The sequence below is a fragment of the Manduca sexta genome, chromosome 18 (genome assembly GCF_014839805.1).
Source record: "Manduca sexta isolate Smith_Timp_Sample1 chromosome 18, JHU_Msex_v1.0, whole genome shotgun sequence".
NCBI lineage: Eukaryota > Metazoa > Arthropoda > Insecta > Lepidoptera > Sphingidae > Manduca > Manduca sexta.
In genome coordinates, this window is record NC_051132.1 from 13,481,490 (window position 1) to 13,502,035 (window position 20,546).

The 20,546-nt window shown below is 45.2% G+C and overlaps 1 protein-coding gene across 24 annotated transcripts in view; it reads right to left on the reverse strand.

The window, feature by feature from the left end:
- LOC115444506 (mucin-17-like) overlaps positions 1–20,546 on the reverse strand; it is a 66,858-nt gene that overhangs the window by 8,827 nt on the left and 37,485 nt on the right. For 5 of the 24 annotated variants that reach the window (XM_037440246.1, XM_037440250.1, XM_037440244.1 and 2 more), the window contains exons 6-11: positions 12,658–19,366; positions 9,707–9,927; positions 6,994–8,952; positions 4,423–6,189; positions 2,882–3,589; positions 432–2,195 (exon numbers count right to left, since the gene is read on the reverse strand). In XM_037440246.1, coding sequence (XP_037296143.1) covers positions 432–2,195; positions 2,882–3,589; positions 4,423–6,189; positions 6,994–8,952; positions 9,707–9,927; positions 12,658–19,366 — 13,128 coding nt within the window. The remainder of the gene's footprint in view (positions 1–431; positions 2,196–2,881; positions 3,590–4,422; positions 6,190–6,993; positions 8,953–9,706; positions 9,928–12,657; positions 19,367–20,546) is intronic. The other 19 variants (XM_037440263.1, XM_037440262.1, XM_037440268.1 and 16 more) reach the window with 18 other exon arrangements.

Consider the following 20,546-nt stretch of genomic DNA (forward strand, 5'->3'; position numbering starts at 1 on the left):
TCAAAAACTACCCAACGGTTTTAGATAAAATTTGATTTGGCGATAGTCTGACAACCTGGGGGGAACAGGCCACCTCCTACCCTGGGAAAATATATAGCTGGACTTTTATCTCAGAAAACTCCTTTACGCAGGCGGAGTCACGAGCATAAGCTATTAAAGTATAAAATGGCAAAAACATCCGTTTATTATCATGAGACTTTGTATATGAAATGTAATAGTGCTCAGTAACTATACTGGTTACAACGTTCTTCGAAGTCGAAGAGACTAGTGAGTGCATACTGGTTCGTGGCGTCCGAAACAACACAATTGGCAGGTAAGAGCAATAAACCTGTTGGTTGGTCTGGCGTGGTTTAATGGGTTGTCTCATTTTCGTTTATTATCTACATCTTATTCCATAGTCGAAAATTGAGAACCTACTTAATATTACTTACGTCAACCATCGGGTCGAACTCAAATCCTTCCACACAGAAAAGTTCGAGCGCAGTCCCAGGGATGCACATAAAGTAGGCGTCGCAGCGGTCAGGGTGCGGCACCTGTCCAAAGAAGCCGGGTGGGCAGATGGGCGCGGGGGTCGTAGTTGCGGCTTCAGTTGTAGAGAGGACTTCTTTTGTAGTTGCCTCCTGGTCTACTGTAGAAGCAGCTGGTGTTGTGCCTTCGGTAGGAATGCCAGAAGTAGCGGCTTCAGTTGTAGAGAGGCCTTCTTGTGTAGTGGTGTCCTGGTCTACAGTAGAAGCGGCTGGTGTTGTGCCTTCGGTAGGAATGCCAGAAGTAGCGGCTTCAGTTGTAGAGAGGACTTCTTGTGTAGTTGCCTCCTGGTCTACTGTAGAAGCGGCTGGTGTTGTGCCTTCGGTAGGAATTCCAGAAGTAGCGGCTTCAGTTGTAGAGAAAACTTCTTGTGTAGTGGTGTCCTGGTCTACAGTAGAAGCGGCTGGTGTTGTGCCTTCGGTAGGAATGCCAGAAGTAGCGGCTTCAGTTGTAGAGAGGACTTCTGGTGTAGTGGTTTCCTGGTCTATAGTAGAAGCGGCTGGTGTTGTGCCTTCGGTAGGAATGCCAGAAGTAGCGGCTTCAGTTGTAGAGAGGACTTCTGGTGTAGTGGTTTTCTGGTCTTTAGTAGAAGCGGCTGGTGTTGTGCCTTCGGTAGGAATGCCAGAAGTAGCGGCTTCAGTTGTAGAGAGGACTTCTGGTGTAGTGGTCTCCTGGTCTACAGTAGAAGCGGCTGGTGTTGTGCCTTCGGTAGGAATGCCAGAAGTAGCGGCTTCAGTTGTAGAGAGGACTTCTGGTGTAGTGGTCTCCTGGTCTACAGTAGAAGCGGCTGGTGTTGTGCCTTCGGTAGGAATGCCAGAAGTAACGGCTTCAGTTGTAGAAAGGACTTCTAGTGTAGTGGTCTCCTGGTCTACAGTAGAAGCGGCTGGTTTTGTGCCTTCGGTAGGAATGCCAGAAGTAGCGGCTTCAGTTGTAGAGAGGACTTCTGGTGTAGTGGTCTCCTGGTCTACAGTAGAAGCGGCTCGTGTTGTGCCTTCGGTAGGAATGCCAGAAGTAGCGGCTTCAGTTGTAGAGAGGACTTCTGGTGTAGTGGTCTCCTGGTCTACAGTAGAAGCGGCTGGTGTTGTGCCTTCGGTAGGAATGCCAGAAGTAGCGGCTTCAGTTGTAGAGAGGACTTCTGGTGTAATGGTCTCCTGGTCTACAGTAGAAGCGGCTGGTGTTGTGCCTTCGGTAGGAATGCCAGAAGTAACGGCTTCAGTTGTAGAAAGGACTTCTGGTGTAGTGGTCTCCTGGTCTACAGTAGAAGCGGCTGGTTTTGTGCCTTCGGTAGGAATGCCAGAAGTAGCGGCTTCAGTTGTAGAGAGGACTTCTGGTGTAGTGGTCTCCTGGTCTACAGTAGAAGCGGCTGGTGTTGTGCCTTCGGTAGGAATGCCAGAAGTAGCGGCTTCAGTTGTCGAGAGGACTTCTGGTGTAGTGGTGTCCTGGTCTATAGTAGAAGCGGCTGGTGTTGTGCCTTCGGTAGGAATGCCAGAAGTAGCGGCTTCAGTTGTAGAGAGGACTTCTTGTGTAGTTGCTTTCTGGTCTACAGTAGAAGCGGCTGGTGTTGTGCCTTCGGTAGGAATCCTTGTCGTTTCATAGGAACTTTCAGTAGTACTACCCGCAGGTCTGTTGCCACCTAGTGTACACCCTCCTTCAGAGATCAACACACATTTCTGTAACAAAAGAAGTTTTATTCGAATTTAATTTCTCAATATGTTCAAATTATAGATGCAATGTGAAACGCATTTCATTATCGTTATCTATCTATACTACTATATCAGAGTGAAGATTTTGTATGTTTGAACGTGCTTATCTCAGGAACTACTGGTTAGAAATGAAAAATTCTTTTAATATTGGATAGCCCATTTATCGAAGAAGGCTCAAAATTGTTACTCATAAACAGTTCTAAAAATATATTAGAAAACAAAGTGCCCCGCCACATCTGTCGCCATGAACTCAAAAATTACCGAACGGTTTTAGATAAAATTTCGTATGGAGATAGTTTGAGACCCTAGGAAAATATATAGCAGGACTATTGTACCGAAAAAAAATCACACGGGAGGAGGCGCAATCATAAGCTAGTAAAGTATAAAATGGCAAAAAAAACCGTTCATTATCATGAGACTTTGTATATGAAATGTCATAGTGCTCAGTAACTATACTGGTTACAACGTTCTTCGAAGTCGAAGAGACTAATGAGTGCATACTGGTTCGTGGCGTCCGAAACAACACAATTGGCAGGTAAGAGCAATAAACCTGTTGGTTGGTCTGGCGTGGTTTAATGGGTTGTCTCATTTTCGTTTATTATCTACATCTTATTCCATAGTCGAAAATTGAGAACCTACTTAATATTACTTACGTCAACCATCGGGTCGAACTCAAACCCTTCGACACAGAAAAGTTCGAGCGCAGTCCCAGAGATGCACATGAAGTAGGCGTCGCAGCGGTCAGGGTGCGGCACCTGCCCAAAGAAGCCGGGTGGGCAGATGGGCGCGGGGGTCGTAGTTGCGGCTTCAGTTGTAGAGAGGACTTCTTGTGTAGTTGCCTCCTGGTCTACAGTAGATGCGGCTGGTGTTGTACCTTCAGTAGGAATGCCAGAAGTAGCGGCTTCAGTTGTAGAGAGGACTTCTTGTGTAGTTGCCTCCTGGTCTACAGTAGAAGCGCCTGGTGTTGTGCGTTCAGTAGGAATGCCAGAAGTAGCGGCTTCAGTTGTAGAGAGGAAGTCCGGTGTAGTGGTCTCCTGGTCTACTGTAGAAACAGCGGGTGTTGTGCCATCTGTAGGAATGCCAGAAGTAGCGACTTCAGTTGTAGAGAGGACTTCTGTTGGAGTAGTCTCCTGGTCTATAGTAGAAGCTGCCGGTGTTGTGCCTTCAGTAGGAACTCCAGTAGTAGCGGCTTCAATAGTCATTGGGTCGGCGTTAGTAGTAGTGTCCGCGCCCTGGGTGGGTGTTGTGGCTGGTTCCTCTGTGGTTGCAGCTGCATCTGTCGTGATAGCAGGGGTACTGGGCACGGCTGGTGGTCTGGTCCCTCCGAGAGTGCACCCGCCTTCGGCTATCACCACACATCTCTGTTAGACAAAATAACATGTCCTGTTACCTTTTTTAAGCTTTATAATATTATGTAGGTATATAAAATGTTATATATAGTCTGTAATTTCAATTAAACATAGATAAAAATTACATGTATATTATACATCATAATTATGACATTTCGTTGCCAAAAGAAAGCAAATATTTCGCTACTTGGAAATTATACTTTACAATATGTTACTTGAGCCTTACCTGTAAAATATAAGGGTGTTATTTCAGAACAAAACAAATAATAATTAAAAGTAATTTTAATTTTTCGCTTCCTAATGCCACTACTATACTCTTAGAGAATTTGTCGCAGCGGCAACATTATACTTTCAGTCAGAGATACACTCACGCACAAGCCATATGCGCATTAAATTACACAATGATAACAAAATGAGGAAACTAAAATCAGGAATTTTGGTTATAAAATATTCGTTATTATTGCATGATATTTGGCATAATGTCAGCAAAGATAAGTGTGTGGCAGTGAAGATAAGTATGTGGTTTCATTTTGTAACGCAATGTCAATGTAAACCTGTATTTATACTATAAAAAGACTTAATCTTTGTTTATTTATGGCATTTAAAAGGGTATATGCTATGAAGTGGCGCGGGTTGCGTTGAACGTCCACTCATATGGTGGACAGATGACCTTATAAAAGTTGCAGAAGGTAGCTAGATGCGGGTTGCTTTTATTAAGTCGATCTGGAATTTTTTTGGGAAAGCCAATTATCAGCAATGAACATCCTGCAGCTGATAATGATGATGATACTACATAATAGTTGCCCATTCCGCTACGAAAAATATTCCAAAGATACTATACTTACGTCAGCCTCAGGATCGAATTCGAATCCTTCAATACAGAACAGCTGCAATGCGTTGCCTCCCGGCATGCACATGAAGTAGGCGTCGCAGCGGTCGGGATGCGGCAAGTTCCCAAAGAAGCCGGGTGGGCAAATGGAAGCGGGTATTGTGGTGGTGGCTTCAGTTGTAGAAAGGACTTCTTGTGTAGTTGCCTCCTGGTCTGCAGTGGAAGCAGCTGATGTTGTGCCTTCGGTAGGAATTCCAGAAGTAGCGGCTTCAGTTGTGGAATGGACTTCTGGTGTAGTGGTCTCCTGATCTACAGTAGAAGCGGCTGCTGTTGTGCCTTCGGTAGGAATGCCAGAAGTAGCGGCTTCAGTTGTAGAGAGGACTTCTGGTGTAGTGGTCTCCTGGTCTACAGTAGAAGCGGCTGGTGTTGTGCCTTCGGTAGGAATGCCAGAAGTAGCGGCTTCAGTTGTGGAAAGGACTTCTGGTGTAATGGTCTCCTGGTCTACAGTAGAAGCGGCTGGTGTTGTGCCTTCGGTAGGAATGCCAGAAGTAGCGGCTTCAGTTGTGGAAAGGACTTCTGGTGTAGTGGTCTCCTGGTCTACAGTAGAAGCGGCTGGTGTTGTGCCTTCGGTAGGAATTCCAGAAGTAGCGGCTTCAGTTGTAGAGAGGACTTCTGGTGTAGTGGTCTCCTGTACTACAGTAGAAGCGGCTGGTGTTGTGCCTTCGGTAGGAATGCCAGAAGTAGCGGCTTCAGTTGTAGAGAGGACTTCTGGTGTAGTGGTCTCCTGGTCTACAGTAGAAGCGGCTGGTGTTGTGCCTTCGGTAGGAATGCCAGAAGTAGCGGCTTCAGTTGTAGAGAGGACTTCTGGTGTAGTGGTCTCCTGGTCTACAGTAGATGCGGCTGGTGTTGTGCCTTCGGTAGGAATGCCAGAAGTAGCGGCTTCAGTTGTAGGTAGGACTTCTGGTGAAGTAGTCTCCTGGTCTACAGTAGAAGCGGCTGATGTTGTGCCTTCGGTAGGAATGCCATTAGTAGCAGCTTCAGTTGTAGAAAGGTCTTCTGGTGTAGTGGTCTCCTGGTCTACAGTAGAAGCGGCTGGTGTTGTGCCTTCGGTAGGAATGCCAGAAGTAGCGGCTTCAGTTGTGGAAAGGACTTCTGGTGTAGTGGTCTCCTGGTCTACAGTAGAAGCGGCTGGTGTTGTGCCTTCGGTAGGAATTCCAGAAGTAGCGGCTTCACTTGTAGAAAGGACTTCTGGTGTAGTAGTCTCCTGGTCTATAGTAGAAGCGGCTGGTGTTGTGCCTTCGGTAGGAATGCCAGAAGTAGCGGCTTCAGTTGTAGAGAGGACTTCAGGTGTAGTGGTCTCCTGGTCTACAGTAGAAGCGGCTGGTGTTGTGCCTTCGGTAGGAATGCCAGAAGTCGCGGCTTCAGTTGTAGAGAGGACTTCTGGTGTAGTGGTCTCCTGGTCTACAGTAGAAGCGGTTGGTGTTGTGCCTTCGGTAGGAATGCCAGAAGTAGCGGCTTCCGTTGTAGAGAGGACTTCTTGTGTAGTGGTCTCCTGGTCTACAGTGGAAGCAGCCGGTGTCGAGCCTTCGGTAGAAATGCCAGAAGTAGCGGCTTCAGTTGTCATTGGGTCGGCGGTAGTAGTAGTTTCCGCGCCCTGGGTGGGTGTTGTGGCTGGTTCCTCTGTGGTTGCAGCTACATCTGTCGTGCTGGCGGGGGTACTGGTCACGGCTGGTGGTCTGGTCCCTCCGAGAGTGCACCCGCCTTCGGCTATCACCACACATCTCTGTTAGACAAAATAACATGTCCTGTTACCTTTTTTAAACTTTATAATATTATGTAGGTATATAAAATGTTATCTATAGTCTGTAATTTCAATTAGACATATATAAAAATTACATGTATATTATACATCATAATTATGACATTTCGTTGCTAAAAGAAAGCAAATATTTCGCTACTTGGAAATTATACTTTACAATAAGTTACTTGAGCCGTAAATGTAAAATATAATGGTGTTAGTTCAGAACAAAACAAATATTAATTAAAAGTAATTTTAATTTTACGCTTCCTAATGCCAGTACTACTACTCTTAGAGAATTCGTCGCAGCGGCAACATTATACTTTCAGTCAGAGATACACCCACGCACACGCCATATGCGCATTAAATTACACAATGATGAAAAAATCAGAAAACTAAAATCAGGATTTTTGGTTATAAAATATTCGTTATTAATGGATGATTTTGGCACAATGTTAGCAAAGGTGAAGACGAGTATCTGATTTAATTTAGTAACGCAATGTCAAAATAACTCTGTACCTATGTATTACTTCATCGTTGTTTATTTCTGGGATTGAAAAGGGTCTATGCGATGAAGTGGCACGCGCAGTGTCGGATTTCCACTCATATGGTGGACAGATGGTCTAATAAAAGTAGCTAGATGCGGGTTGCTTTCATTAGGTCGATCTGGATTTTATTGGGGAAGGCCAAAGTTCAGCAAAGGACATCCTGCAGCTGATGATGATGATGATACTACATAATAATTTTCCCGTTCCGCTACGAAAAATATAACAGAGATACTATACTCACGTCAGCCTCAGGATCGAATTCGAATCCTTCAATACAGAACAGCTTCAATGCGTTGCCTCCCGGCATGCACATGAAGTAGGCGTCGCAGCGGTCGGGATGCGGTAAGTTCCCAAAGAAGCCGGGAGGGCAAATGGACGCGGGCATTGTAGTAGCGGCTTCAGTTGTAGAGAGGACTTCTATTGTAGTGGTCTCCTGGTCTACAGTAGAAGCGGCTGGTGTTGTGCCTTCGGTAGGAATGCCAGAAATAGCGGCTTCAGTTGTAGAGAAGACTTCTGGTGTAGTTGTCTCTTGATCTAAAGTAGAAGCGGCCGGCGTCGTACCTACGGTAGTAATACCAGAAGTAGCGGCTTCAGTTGTAAAGAAGACTTCTTGTGTAGTGGTCTCCTGGTCTACAGTAGAAGCGGCTGGTGTTGTACCTTCGGTAGGAATTCCAGAAGTAGCGGCTTCAGTTGTAGAAAGGACTTCTGGTGTAGTAGTCTCCTGGTCTATAGTGGAAGCGGCTGGTGTTGTACCTTCGGTAGGAATTCCAGAAGTAGCGGCTTCCGTTGTGGAAAGGACTTCTGGTGTACTGGCCTCCTGGTCTACAGTAGAAGTGGCTGATGTTGTGCCTTCGGTAGGAATGCCAGAAGTAGCGGCTTCAGTTGTAGAGAGGACTTCTGTTGGAGTAGTCTCCTGGTCTATAGTAGAAGCTGCTGGTGTTGTGCCTTCGGTGGGGATTCCAGTAGTAGCGGCTTCAGTTGTAGAAAGGGCTTCTGGTGTAGTAGTCTCCTGGTCTATAGTGGAAGCGGCTGATGTTGTGCCTTCGGTAGGAATGCCGGAAGTAGCGGCTTCAGTTGTAGAGAGGACTTCTGTTGGAGTAGTCTCCTGGTCTATAGTAGAAGCTGCTGGTGTTGTGCCTTCGGTGGGGATTCCAGTAGTAGCGGCTTCAGTTGTAGAAAGGGCTTCTGGTGTAGTAGTCTCCTGGTCTATAGTGGAAGCGGCTAGTGTTGTGCCTTCGGTAGGAATGCCAGAAGTAGCGGCTTCAGTTGTAAAAAGGACTTCTGGTGTAGTAGTCTCCTGGTCTATAGTAGAAGCAGCTGGTGTCGTACCTTCGGTAGGAATGCCCGAAGTAGCGGCTTCAGTTGTAGAGAGGACTTCTTGTGTAGTGGTCTCCTGGTCTACAGTAGAAGTGGCTGGTGTTGTGCCTTCGGTAGGAATGCCAGAAGTAGCGGCTTCAGTGGTAGAGAGGCCTTCTGTTGGAGTAGTCTCTTGGTCTATAGTAGAAGCTGCTGGTGTTGTGCCTTCGGTAGGGATTCCAGTTGTAGCGGCTTCAGTTGTAGAGAGGACTTCTGGTGGAGTAGTCTCTTGGTCTTTAGTAGAAGCTGCTGGTGTTGTGCCTTCGGTAGGAATGCCAGAAGTAGCGGCTTCAGTTGTAGAGAGGACTTCTGGTGTAGTAGTCTCCTGGTCTATAGTAGAAGCGGCTGGTGTTGTGCTTTCGGTAGGAATTCCAGAAGTAGCGGCTTCCGTTGTGGAAAGGACTTCTGGTGTAGTGGTCTCCTGGTCTACAGTAGAAGCGGCTGGTGTTGTGCCTTCGGTAGGAATGCCAGAAGTAGCGGCTTCAGTTGTAGAGAGGACTTCTGTTGGAGTAGTCTCTTGGTCTATAGTAGAAGCTGTTGGAATTGTGCCTTCGGTAGGGATTCCAGTAGTAGCGGCTTCCGTTGTAGAAAGGGCTTCTGGTGTATTAGTCTCCTGGTCTACAGTGGAAGCGGCTGGTGTTGTGCCTTCGGTAGAAATACCAGAAGTAGCGACTTCAGTTGTCATTGGGTTGGCGTTAGTAGTAGTGTCTGCGCCCTGGGTGGGTGTTGTGGCTGGTTCCTCTGTGGTTGCAGCTGCATCTGTCGTGCTGGCAGGGGTACTGGACACGGCTGGTGGTCTGGTCCCTCCTAGGGTGCACCCGCCTTCGGCTATTACCACACATCTCTGTTAGACAAAATAACATGTCCCGTTACGTTTTCAAATTTTATAATATTATGTACTTTATAAAATGTCTGTAACCTCAATTAGACATTAAAAAAATAACACTTATATTATTCAAGGTAATTATGACATTGCGTTGCTAAAAGAAACCACATACTTATCTATTTGGAAATAACACTTTACAATAAGTTACTTGAGCCGTAAATGTAAATAAAAAGTGTTGGATTTGACTAAGTAAATATTAATAAGAAGTAATTTTAATTTTACGCTTTCTAATGCCACTACTTCTACTCTAAGAGAATTCATCACACCGGCAACATCATACTTCCAATTCAGAGATACACTCAGGCTCACGCAATATTCGCATTAAACTACACAATGATAAAAAAAAATCATTAAACTAAAATCAGCATTTTTGTTTATAAAATATTCGTTATTAATGAATAATTTTTGGCACAATTTCAGCACTAGTTAAGACGAGTATGTGGTTTCATTTAGTAACGCAATATCAAAATAACCCTGTACCTTTATACTAAGACTTCATAGCTATTTATTTCTGTTCACTCATATAGTGGACAGATGACCTAATAAAAGTCTCAGAAGGTAAATAGATGCGGGTTCCTTTCATTATGTCGATCTGAAATTTTTTGGGGAAAGCCAATGTTCAGCAATGGACATCCTGTGGCTGATGATGATGGTACTACATAATAATTTTCCCGTTCCGCTACGAAAAATATAACAGAGATACTGTACTCACGTCAGCCTCAGGATCGAATTCGAATCCTTCAATACAGAACAGCTGCAGTGCGTTGCCTCCCGGCATGCACATGAAGTAAGCGTCACAGCGGTCGGGATGCGGCAAGTTCCCAAAGAAGCCGGGTGGGCAAATGGACGCGAGGGTTGTCAGCGGCGCCGTGGACGTGGTCTCGAACACTTCCGTTGTTACTGAGCTTCCGGTTGTAGTTGAAGTTCCAGACTCTAAGGAGACAATATGATAAGGTAAGGCTGCTAAATGTAGCACACGGTAATGCCGATTTGTATAAAGTTTCAAATTAATTTATCATACGAAATGAAATTAAATAGGTAATTATTTATTTAAACCTGTATATATTATTTAGATTCCATTAATATTAAGTCTTTATGGATTTTATCGCGGTTATTTATATTATTATTTTCTCCCCAGGTTTCGAAGACTTTGCACCTCTCATGATCACTGGGCGGACTGAGGTGTTGGTTATCCGCAAGTGAAGTTACAATATTTACCTAAATTTTACAACTATACAAGTTTTTTTAGCTGTCCAATCTACGCACAATGATCTCACAATGTCTTTTGGGTTTCAATTTAATTAAATGAAGAACCATATCCGAGGCTTGTGCAAGCTTCCAACCACCTTTTCTACTGATATTCAGGTGTATTTTTTCAATAGCCTCGCGAATAATCCTAGGCAAGAATCGGTATTTTTCGGCAAGGACTTGTGGCTTGTCTGGTCGCAGATAATGATTGGAGACTCTTTGAGAGTTTTCAGCGACTAAAGGCTTTGTGGAGCGTCGATGTTTCTTTTAAGTGAGTCCCTATATTTTTTATATATGGGCCAAACAAAAAGAAATAGCGACCAAGACGTGTTATCCCAAAGCCTGGCGCACAGGTCGATGTAAGTGGTCTAGGTTGCCGAGTCTTATTTTATCCCGCTCCGTGATAACTAGGCGGCCAACATCGACAGTTCGGTGGCTATTATCACCCAGGGAGCTGCACGCTCCCCGCCCATCGAAAAAGTAGCAAAGGACCAGGAAATTGTGTTGGGAGGCATTTGACTTGTCGAAATCTATTTTAATCCCAACAGACCACTACGTTAGTTCGAATCCTTTGTCATTCAGCTACGATTCCTGGTTGAACGAAAATTAGGTCAACCTCGCCCGACGGTCGTCGCCGGTGACTTCAACGCCAAATCCGCGGTCTGAGTCTCGCCGGTGACCGACATTTGTGGTGAGGTCCTGGAGGACAGTGATCTCTCGGCCTGGTCCTCCTAAACAGAGGATCAGTGGACACGTGCGTGTGTCACAACGGTGGATCAATTGTTGATCTGTCGTTTAGGTCGTTTCGTGCCGTTGATACGCCAAGCATTGCCGTCGCCGACTGAGAAGCCAGGACCTCGTAGACCAGGAACACCGGCTCTACGGCCTCTACAAACAGGCGAAGAGAGCGCTAAGGGTGGCCGTGTATTGTTCAGCGACCGGCCCGCCTTACGTGGCACATAAGGCATTTTTGCGTGGGGGCAAATCCGTGGGGGCGCCCTTATTGTTTGGTTATGAACAAGCTTCACCCATCAGCAATATCGCTGTCGCAGTCTCCAGCCAGACCTACTGACCAATGTAGTCGCCACCTTGTTCCCGGCCACCGATGACACCAACGAAAGTGCCGTGGGTATTAGCCCTCAAGCACCTGGAACCGAGGCTCCGGAATTTGTTCTCCACCTGTTGGAAGCAGGGCGTCTTACCGGTGCGATGGAAAATCGGGAAGCTCGTCCTGCTGAAAAAGGAAGGATGAATCGCAGAGTCGCCCTTGGCTTACCAGCCCATCGTGTTACTCACGAGGTCGCCAAACTCTTCGAGCGAATTGTTCATGCTCGCTTCGTCGAGCACCTCGAGAGGATAGGTCCAAATGTAGCCGACAACCAGTTCGATTTTCGGAGGGCACGTTCCACCGTCCATGCGATTCTGAAGATGAAGTTGCATGTGTAGGATGCAATGGGTAGGGGCAAGGTAGTGATTGCGGTGTCTTTAAATATTTCCAACGCCTTCGATTCGCTGACCTGGCCCTGCATCTACGAAGCACTGCGGTACCATGTGGTGTCATCCTATCTTCGGAATCTGGTGCACGCGTATCTATCTGATAGAGAAGTGGTGAATCTGAGCACCGACGGAAGGCACCGAAGAGCGATGTCGCCAAGTGTCCCATTGGGCACGGTTTTGCGCTTTCTTTTGTGGAACGTCGGGTACGATTGGGTGCTCCGTAGGAACAACCACTAGGGTGTCGTCGTCACATGTTATGCCAACAACACGCTAGTCACAGTGACATCCGGTACCTTCCAAGATGCCTCAATTCTGGCGGCGGCGAGCACCGGCCATATAGTGACTCGAAATCGATGTTTAGGTTTGAAAATAGTCTTCGGGAAGACCGAGGATACTTGTTTACCCGGGCCTCGGCAAAGGCCACCGGCCGGTGCCATTATCAAGGAGGGGTTGCGGAGTTCCATCGGCACGAGTATGAAGTACTTGAGTTTAGAATTGGACAGCCGATGGGAATTCTGCCCTCACTTTAAGAAGTTTCGGAATAGGTTTCCGTCAGGAAAACCCCGCATCCGGTTCTAATGCGCTCAATGTGGCCACTAAAAGCAAAGTTTGACAGATATCTACGCAGAAAGTGATTTTAATTTATACCACACACATATCAATGTATAGACACCATAGATTATACTCGTATTCGGTGCTTCCAAAGTAACTTATTTCAGCAGGTAGCAACGGCAGTAACCTGATAATAGATGAAAAAGCAATTTTGTATTTCTTCATTAAAAATAAAACAAATAGTACCGATTTGAGCTTATAATAATAGGAAAACAAGTAATACACAATGCAGTTTTCTTGTCAGTTACGATAAAAAAAATGCTATCAGTCGCCCCATTCATAAAATATTTATCGAATAACACTTACCAGTAGTAATTATTTCCGTGCTTTGGTCCGTTGTGCTAGCAGAATGTGTTGTAGAATCGACTGTTGCATCCGTCGTAAATATTTCAGTTGTGGAATCGCCTGTCGTGGGATAACCTGTTGTAGGATACCCTGTTGTAGAAGGCGTCTCTGGTAAAGGTTTTTCTGTTGTGCTAGGTTCTTCCGTTGTAGGATAATCTGTTGTTTTAGGTTCTTCCGTTGTGGGATATCCTGTTGTGGGGAACCGTGTTGTAGGGTACCCAGTCGTAGGACAATCTGTTGTAGGATAACCTGTTGTAGGATACCCTGTTGTAGAAGGAGCCTCTGTTAAAGGTTCTTCTGTTGTGCTAGATTCTTCCGTTGTAGGATAATCTGTCGCTTTAGGTTCTTCTGTTGTGGGATATCCTGTTGTGGGGTATCCTGTTGTAGGGTAGCCAGTCGTTGGATACTCTGATGTGGAAGGAGCCTCTGTTAAAGGTTCTTCTGTTGTGCTAGATTCTTCCGTTGTAGGATAACGTGTTGTAGATGGAACCTCTGTTAAAGGCTCTTCTGTTGTGCTAGATTCTTTCGTTGTAGGATAATGTGTCGTTTTAGGTTCTTCTGTTGTTGGATATCCTGTTGTGGGGTAGCCAGTTGTAGGGTAGCCAGTTGTAGGATACCCTGTTGTAGAAGGAGCCTTTGTTAAAGGTTCTTCTGTTGTGCTAGATTCTTCCGTTGTAGGATAATCTGTCGTTTTAGGTTCTTCTGTTGTGGGATATCCTGTTGTGGGGTAGCCTGTTGTAGGGTAGCCTGTTGTAGGATACCCTGTTGTAGGATACCCTGTTGTAGAAGGAGCCTCTGATGAAGGTTCTTCTGTTGTGCTAGATTCTTCCGTTGTAGGATAATCTGTCGTTTTAGGTTCTTCTGTTGTGGGGTAGCCAGTTGTAGGATACCCTGTTGTAGGAGCCTCTGTTAAAGGTTCTTCTGTTGTGCTAGATTCTTCCGTTGTAGGATAAGCCGTCGTTTTAGGTTCTTCTGTTATGGGATATCCTGTTGTGGGGAATCCTGTTGTAGGGTAGCCAGTTGTAGGATAACCTGTTGTAGGTTGCTCTGTTGTAGAAGGAGCCTCTGTTGATGGTTCTTCTGTTGTGCTAGATTCTTCTGTTGTAGGATAAGCCGTCGTTTTAGGTCCTTCTGTTGAAGGATATCCTGTTGTGGGATATCCTGTTGTAGGGTAGCCAGTTGTAAGATACCCTGTTGTAGAAGGAGCCTCTGTTAAAGGTTCTTCTGTTGTGCTAGATTCTTCCGTTGTAGGATAATCTGTCGTTTTAGGTTCTTCTGTTGTGGGATATCCTGTTGTGGGGTAGCCTGTTGTAGGGTAGCCTGTTGTAGGATAACCTGTTGTAGGATACCCTGTTGTAGGATACCCTGTTGTAGAAGGAGCCTCTGATGAAGGTTCTTCTGTTGTGCTAGATTCTTCCGTTGTAGGATAAGCCGTCGTTTTAGGTTCTTCTGCTGTGGGATATCCTGTTGTAGGGTATCCTGTTGTAGGGTAGCCAGTGGTAGGATAAGCTGTTGTAGGATACGCTGTTGTAGAAGGAGCCTCTGTTGAAGGTTCTTCTGTTGTGCTAGATTCTTCCGTTGTAGGATAAGCCGTCGTTTTAGGTTCTTCTATTGTGGGATATCCTGTTGTAGGGTAGCCAGTCGTAGGATACCCTGTTGTAGAAGGAGCCTCTGTTAAAGGTTCTTCTGTTGTGCTAGATTCTTCCGTTGTAGGATAATCTGTCGTTTTAGGTTCTTCTGTTGTGGGGTAGCCAGTTGTAGGATACCCTGTTGTAGAAGGAGCCTCTGTAAAAGGTTCTTCTGTTGTGCTAGATTCTTCCGTTGTAGAATAATCCGTCGTTTTAGGTTCTTCTGTTGTGGAATATCCTGTTGTGGGGTATCCTGTTGTAGGGTAGCCTGTTGTAGGATAACCTGTTGTAGGATACCCTGTTGTAGAAGGAGCCTTTGTTGAAGGTTCTTCTGTTGTGCTAGATTCTTCCGTTGTAGGATAAGCCGTCGTTTTAGGTTCTTCTGTTGTGGGATATTCTGTTGTGGGGTACCGTGTTGTAGGGTACCCAGTCGTAGGATAATCTGTTGTAGGATACCCTGTTGTAGAAGGAGCCTCTGTTAAAGGTTCTTCTGTTGTGCTAGATTCTTCCGTTGTAGGATAAGCCGTCGTTTTAGGTTCTTCTGTTGTGGGATATCCTGTTGTGGGATATTCTGTTGTGGGGTAACCTGTTGTAGGATAGCCAGTTGTAGGATAACCTGTTGTAGGATACCCTGTTGTAGGATACCCTGTTGTAGAAGGAGCCTCTGATGAAGGTTCTTCTGTTGTGCTAGATTCTTCCGTTGTAGGATAAGCCGTCGTTTTAGGTTCTTCTGTTGTGGGATATCCTGTTGTGGGGTATCCCGTTGTAGGGTAGCCAGTGGTAGGATAAGCTGTTGTAGGATACGCTGTTGTAGAAGGAGCCTCTGTTGAAGGTTCTTCTGTTGTGCTAGATTCTTCCGTTGTAGGATAAGCCGTCGTTTTAGGTTCTTCTGTTATGGGATATCCTGTTGTGGGGAATCCTGTTGTAGGGTAGCCAGTTGTAGGATAACCTGTTGTAGGTTGCTCTGTTGTAGAAGGAGCCTCTGTTGATGGTTCTTCTGTTGTGCTAGATTCTTCTGTTGTAGGATAAGCCGTCGTTTTAGGTCCTTCTGTTGAAGTATATCCTGTCGTGGGATAACCTGTTGTAGAATACCCTGTTGTAGAAGGAGCCTCTGTTAAAGGTTCTTCTGTTGTGCTAGATTCTTCCGTTGTAGGATAATCTGTCGTTTTAGGTTCTTCTGTTGTGGGATATCCTGTTGTGGGATATCCTGTTGTAGGGTAGCCAGTTGTAGGATACCCTGTTGTAGAAGGAGCCTCTGTTAAAGGTTCTTCTGTTGTGCTAGATTCTTCCGTTGTAGGATAATCTGTCGTTTTAGGTTCTACTGTTGTGGGATATCCTGTTGTGGGGTAGCCTGTTGTAGTGTAGCCTGTTGTAGGATAACCTGTTGTAGGATACCCTGTTGTAGGATACCCTGTTGTAGAAGGAGCCTCTGATGAAGGTTCTTCTGTTGTGCTAGATTCTTCCGTTGTAGGATAAGCCGTCGTTTTAGGTTCTTCTGTTGTGGGATATCCTGTTGTGGGGTATCCTGTTGTAGGGTAGCCAGTGGTAGGATAAGCTGTTGTAGGATACGCTGTTGTAGAAGGAGCCTCTGTTGAAGGTTCTTCTGTTGTGCTAGATTCTTCCGTTGTAGGATAAGCCGTCGTTTTAGGTTCTTCTGTTGTGGGATATCCTGTTGTAGGGTAGCCAGTCGTAGGATACCCTGTTGTAGGGTAGCCAGTCGTAGGATACCCTGTTGTAGAAGGAGCCTCTGTTAAAGGTTCTTCTGTTGTGCTAGATTCTTCCGTTGTAAGATAATCTGTCGTTTTAGGTTCTTCTGTTGTGGGGTAGCCAGTTGTAGGATACCCTGTTGTAGAAGGAGCCTCTGTAAAAGGTTCTTCTGTTGTGCTAGATTCTTCCGTTGTAGGATAATCCGTCGTTTTAGGTTCTTCTGTTGTGCTAGATTCTTCCGTTGTAGGATAATCCGTCGTTTTAGGTTCTTCTGTTGTGGGATATTCTGTTGTGGGGTACCGTGTTGTAGGGTACCCAGTCGTAGGATAATCTGTTGTAGGATACCCTGTTGTAGAAGGAGCCTCTGTTAAAGGTTCTTCTGTTGTGCTAGATTCTTCCGTTGTAGGATAAGCCGTCGTTTTAGGTTCTCCTGTTGTGGGATATTCTGTTGTGGGGTAACCTGTTGTAGGATAGCCAGTTGTAGGATAATCTGTTGTAGGATACCCTGTTGTAGAAGGAGCCTCTGATGAAGGTTCTTCTGTTGTGCTAGATTCTTCCGTTGTAGGATAAGCCGTCGTTTTAGGTTCTTCTGTTGTGGGATATCCTGTTGTGGGGTATCCTGTTGTAGGGTAGCCAGTGGTAGGATAAGCTGTTGTAGGATACGCTGTTGTAGAAGGAGCCTCTGTTGAAGGTTCTTCTGTTGTGCTAGATTCTTCCGTTGTAGGATAATCTGTCGTTTTAGGTTCTTCTGTTGTGGGATATCCTGTTGTGGGATATCCTGTTGTGGGGTAGCCTGTTGTAGGATACCCTGTTGTATAAGGAGCCTCTGTTAAAGGTTCTTCTGTTGTGCTAGATTCTTCCGTTGTAGGATAATCCGTCGTTTTAGGTTCTTCTGTTGTGGAATATCCTGTTGTGGGGTATCCTGTTATAGGGTAGCCTGTAGTAGGATAACCTGTTGTAGGATACCCTGTTGTAGAAGGAGCCTTTGTTGAAGGTTCTACTGTTGTGCTAGATTCTTCCGTTGTAGGATAATCCGTCGTTTTAGGTTCTTCTGTTGTGGAATATCCTGTTGTGGGGTATCCTGTTATAGGGTAGCCTGTAGTAGGATAACCTGTTGTAGGATACCCTGTTGTAGAAGGAGCCTTTGTTGAAGGTTCTACTGTTGTGCTGGATTCTTCCGTTGTAGGATAAGCCGTCGTTTTAGGTTCTTCTGTTGTGGGATATCCTGTTGTAGGGTAGCCAGTTGTAGGATACCCTGTTGTAGAAGGAGCCTCTGTTAAAGGTTCTTCTGTTGTGCTAGATTCTTCCGTTGTAGGATAATCTGTCGTTTTAGGTTCTTCTGTTGTGGGGTAGCCAGTTGTAGGATACCCTGTTGTAGAAGGAGCCTCTGTTAAAGGTTCTTCTGTTGTGCTAGATTCTTCCGTTGTAGGATAAGCCGTCGTTTTAGGTTCTTCTGTTATGGGATATCCTGTTGTGGGGAATCCTGTTGTAGGGTAGCCAGTTGTAGGATAACCTGTTGTAGGTTGCTCTGTTGTAGAAGGAGCCTCTGTTGATGGTTCTTCTGTTGTGCTAGATTCTTCCGTGGTAGGATAAGCCGTCGTCTTAGGTTCTTCTGTTGCGGGATATCCTGTTGTGGGGTAGCCAGTTGTAGGATACCCTGTTGTAGAAGGAGCCTCTGTTAAAGGTTCTTCTGTTGTGCTAGATTCTTCCGTTGTAGGATAATCTGTCGTTTTAGGTTCTTCTGTTGTGGGATATCCTGTTGTGGGGTAGCCTGTTGTAGGATACCCTGTTGTAGAAGGAGCCTCTGTTAAAGGTTCTTCTGTTGTGCTAGATTCTTCCGTTGTAGGATAATCCGTCGTTTTAGGTTCCTCTGTTGTGGAATATCCTGTTGTGGGGTATCCTGTTGTAGGGTAGCCTGTTGTAGGATACCCTGTTGTAGAAGGAGCCTCTGTTGAAGGTTCTTCTGTTGTGCTAGATTCTTCCGTTGTAGGATAAGCCGTCGTTTTAGGTTCTTCTGTTGTGGGATATCCTGTTGTAGGGTAGCCAGTCGTAGGATACCCTGTTGTAGAAGGAGCCTCTGTTAAAGGTTCATCTGTTGTGCTAGATTCTTCCGTTATAGGATAATCTGTCGTTTTAGGTTCTTCTGTTGTGGGGTAGCCAGTTGTAGGATAACCTGTTGTAGGTTGCTCTGTTGTAGAAGGAGCCTCTGTTGATGGTTCTTCTGTTGTGCTAGATTCTTCTGTTGTAGGATAAGCCGTCGTTTTAGGTTCTTCTGTTGTGGGATATCCTGTTGTGGGGTATCCTGTTGTAGGGTAGCCAGTCGTAGGATACCCTGTTGTAGAAGGAGCCTCTGTTGATGGTTCTTCTGTTGTGCTAGATTCTTCAGTTGCAGGATAAGCCGTCGTTTTAGGTTCTTCTGTTGTGGGATATCCTGTTGTAGGGTAGCCAGTTGTAGGATAACCTGTTGTAGGATGCTCTGTTGTAGAAGTAGCCTCTGTTGATGGTTCTTCTGTTGTGCTAGATTCTTCCGTTGTAGGATAAGCCGTCGTCTTAGGTTCTTCTGTTGTGGGATATCCTGTTGTGGGGTAGCCAGTTGTAGGATAACCTGTTGTAGGATGCTCTGTTGTAGAAGTAGCCTCTGTTGATGATTCTTCTGTTGTGCTAGATTCTTCCGTTGTAGGATAAGCCGTCGTTTTAGGTACTTCTGTTGTGGGATATCCTGTTGTGGGGTAGCCAGTTGTAGGATACCCTGTTGTAGAAGGAGCCTCTGTTAAAGGTTCTTCTGTTGTGCTAGATTCTTCCGTTGTAGGATAAGCCGTCGTTTTAGGTTCTTCTGTTGTGGGATATCCTGTTGTGGGGTAGCCAGTCGTAGGATAACCTGTTGTAGAAGGAGCCTCTGTTGAAGGTTCTTCTGTTGTGCTAGAGTCTTCCGTTGTAGGATAATCTGTCGTTTTAGGTTCTTCTGTTGTGGGATATCCTGTTGTGGGGTAGCCAGTTGTAGAATACCCTGTTGTAGACGGAGGCCCCGGAGTGAGATTTTCTGTTGTGCTAGGTTCACGTGTTGTAGAATAGCTCGTAGTGGACTCATCTGTTGACCCGCTAGTTGACGCTTCACTGGTTGACGGAACTGCAGTGCTGGGTGGTGTGGTATTAACATCTGTTGCAGCTGTGGTCTCCGGACTCTGTATCTCTTCTGTCGTTGTCTGGGTGGTCGGAGGAGGGTGAGTTATTTCTGTAGATGGGGGAGCTGTTGGTTGAGGTGTTGTTGATGTTGTCGTGGTTGTAGTTGTAGTTGAACCAGGTACACAGTCAACCATAAATGGCCAACTGCAAACCTAAAAGAAGGGTTTTGTTATGACAAAATAAATTGAAAGCAATTTAAAAAAAAGTAATGTGACAGATATTTACTTCAATTGAAAATAGTATTGTTATTAATAAATTGCTGCCGGTACATTACATCTATTAAAATAGGAGTTTAATTTGTGGAGCTTGTTGCCACTGGTTGAATGTTTTAGGTTAACGACCGCAGTTCAGTGCTATACAAAAGGGTTGTAATACAAAGGACTCAATTCTATTAAGGTGATTTCACCTACTGTGACCATTTTAACGAATAAGCTACTTCAAGATCATTTTTTTAAATTAATTTTTAAAGAAAGCGTTATCGCCGATCAGCAACTTAAGTATGTTTGGACGCGTATGTAGTATGTAATGCAAATTGTATAATCTGGTATATTAATAGATGTAATGTAAGAATTATAAAAAATCTTACTCGCGATAATATTATTTAGCTCGTTTTCGGCCACAGATTTTACTTTTTGGCCGTAAATCCCGGTTTTCGACCGTAATTCTATAGTCTACAAATAATTGTAAGTGATGAAGATCACTGTAATATGAATATGACACTGAAAAAGTAATGGGGCAGCAGGCTACAAATGCCTTTGCAAGCTACTTCAGTTCGGTTTTTCATGAGGGTAAACCGCAGCTGGACGTTCTGCTAGCCCAACGAGACAGTGATAGAGATCAAGCGGGTAGTGCTGCTAGAGTAGCCATCAAGAGTATTAGTTCGTCAGAGCTTCGACTTGCAATTCACCTAACTCTGCCGCTGGTCCTGATGAGATTCCGCCTTTCCTAGTGAAGGACTGTTTTTCGATCTTGGAAGAGCCGCTATTATTATTATACCTCTACAACCTTTCTCTTAAGACATCGACCTATCCGAAGCAATGGAAAATATCCAGGGTAACGCCTGTCCCTAAAGACAGTGCGACCAAAAATATTACCACGTATAGACCTATAGCGGTGCTACCAAATACAGAATTTGGTAAGTTATTTGAGAGTATTATTGATCACAGCATAAGACAGCAAATCGCTGTCTGGGTTGCTGACGAGCAGCACGGTTTTAGGGCGAAACGGTCGACGGCAACGAACCATATTAACTTTATTGATTACGCGACCATTGAGATGGATGCCGGTAGACAGGTGGACTCTGCGTATTTCGATTTTAGTAAAGCGTTCGAC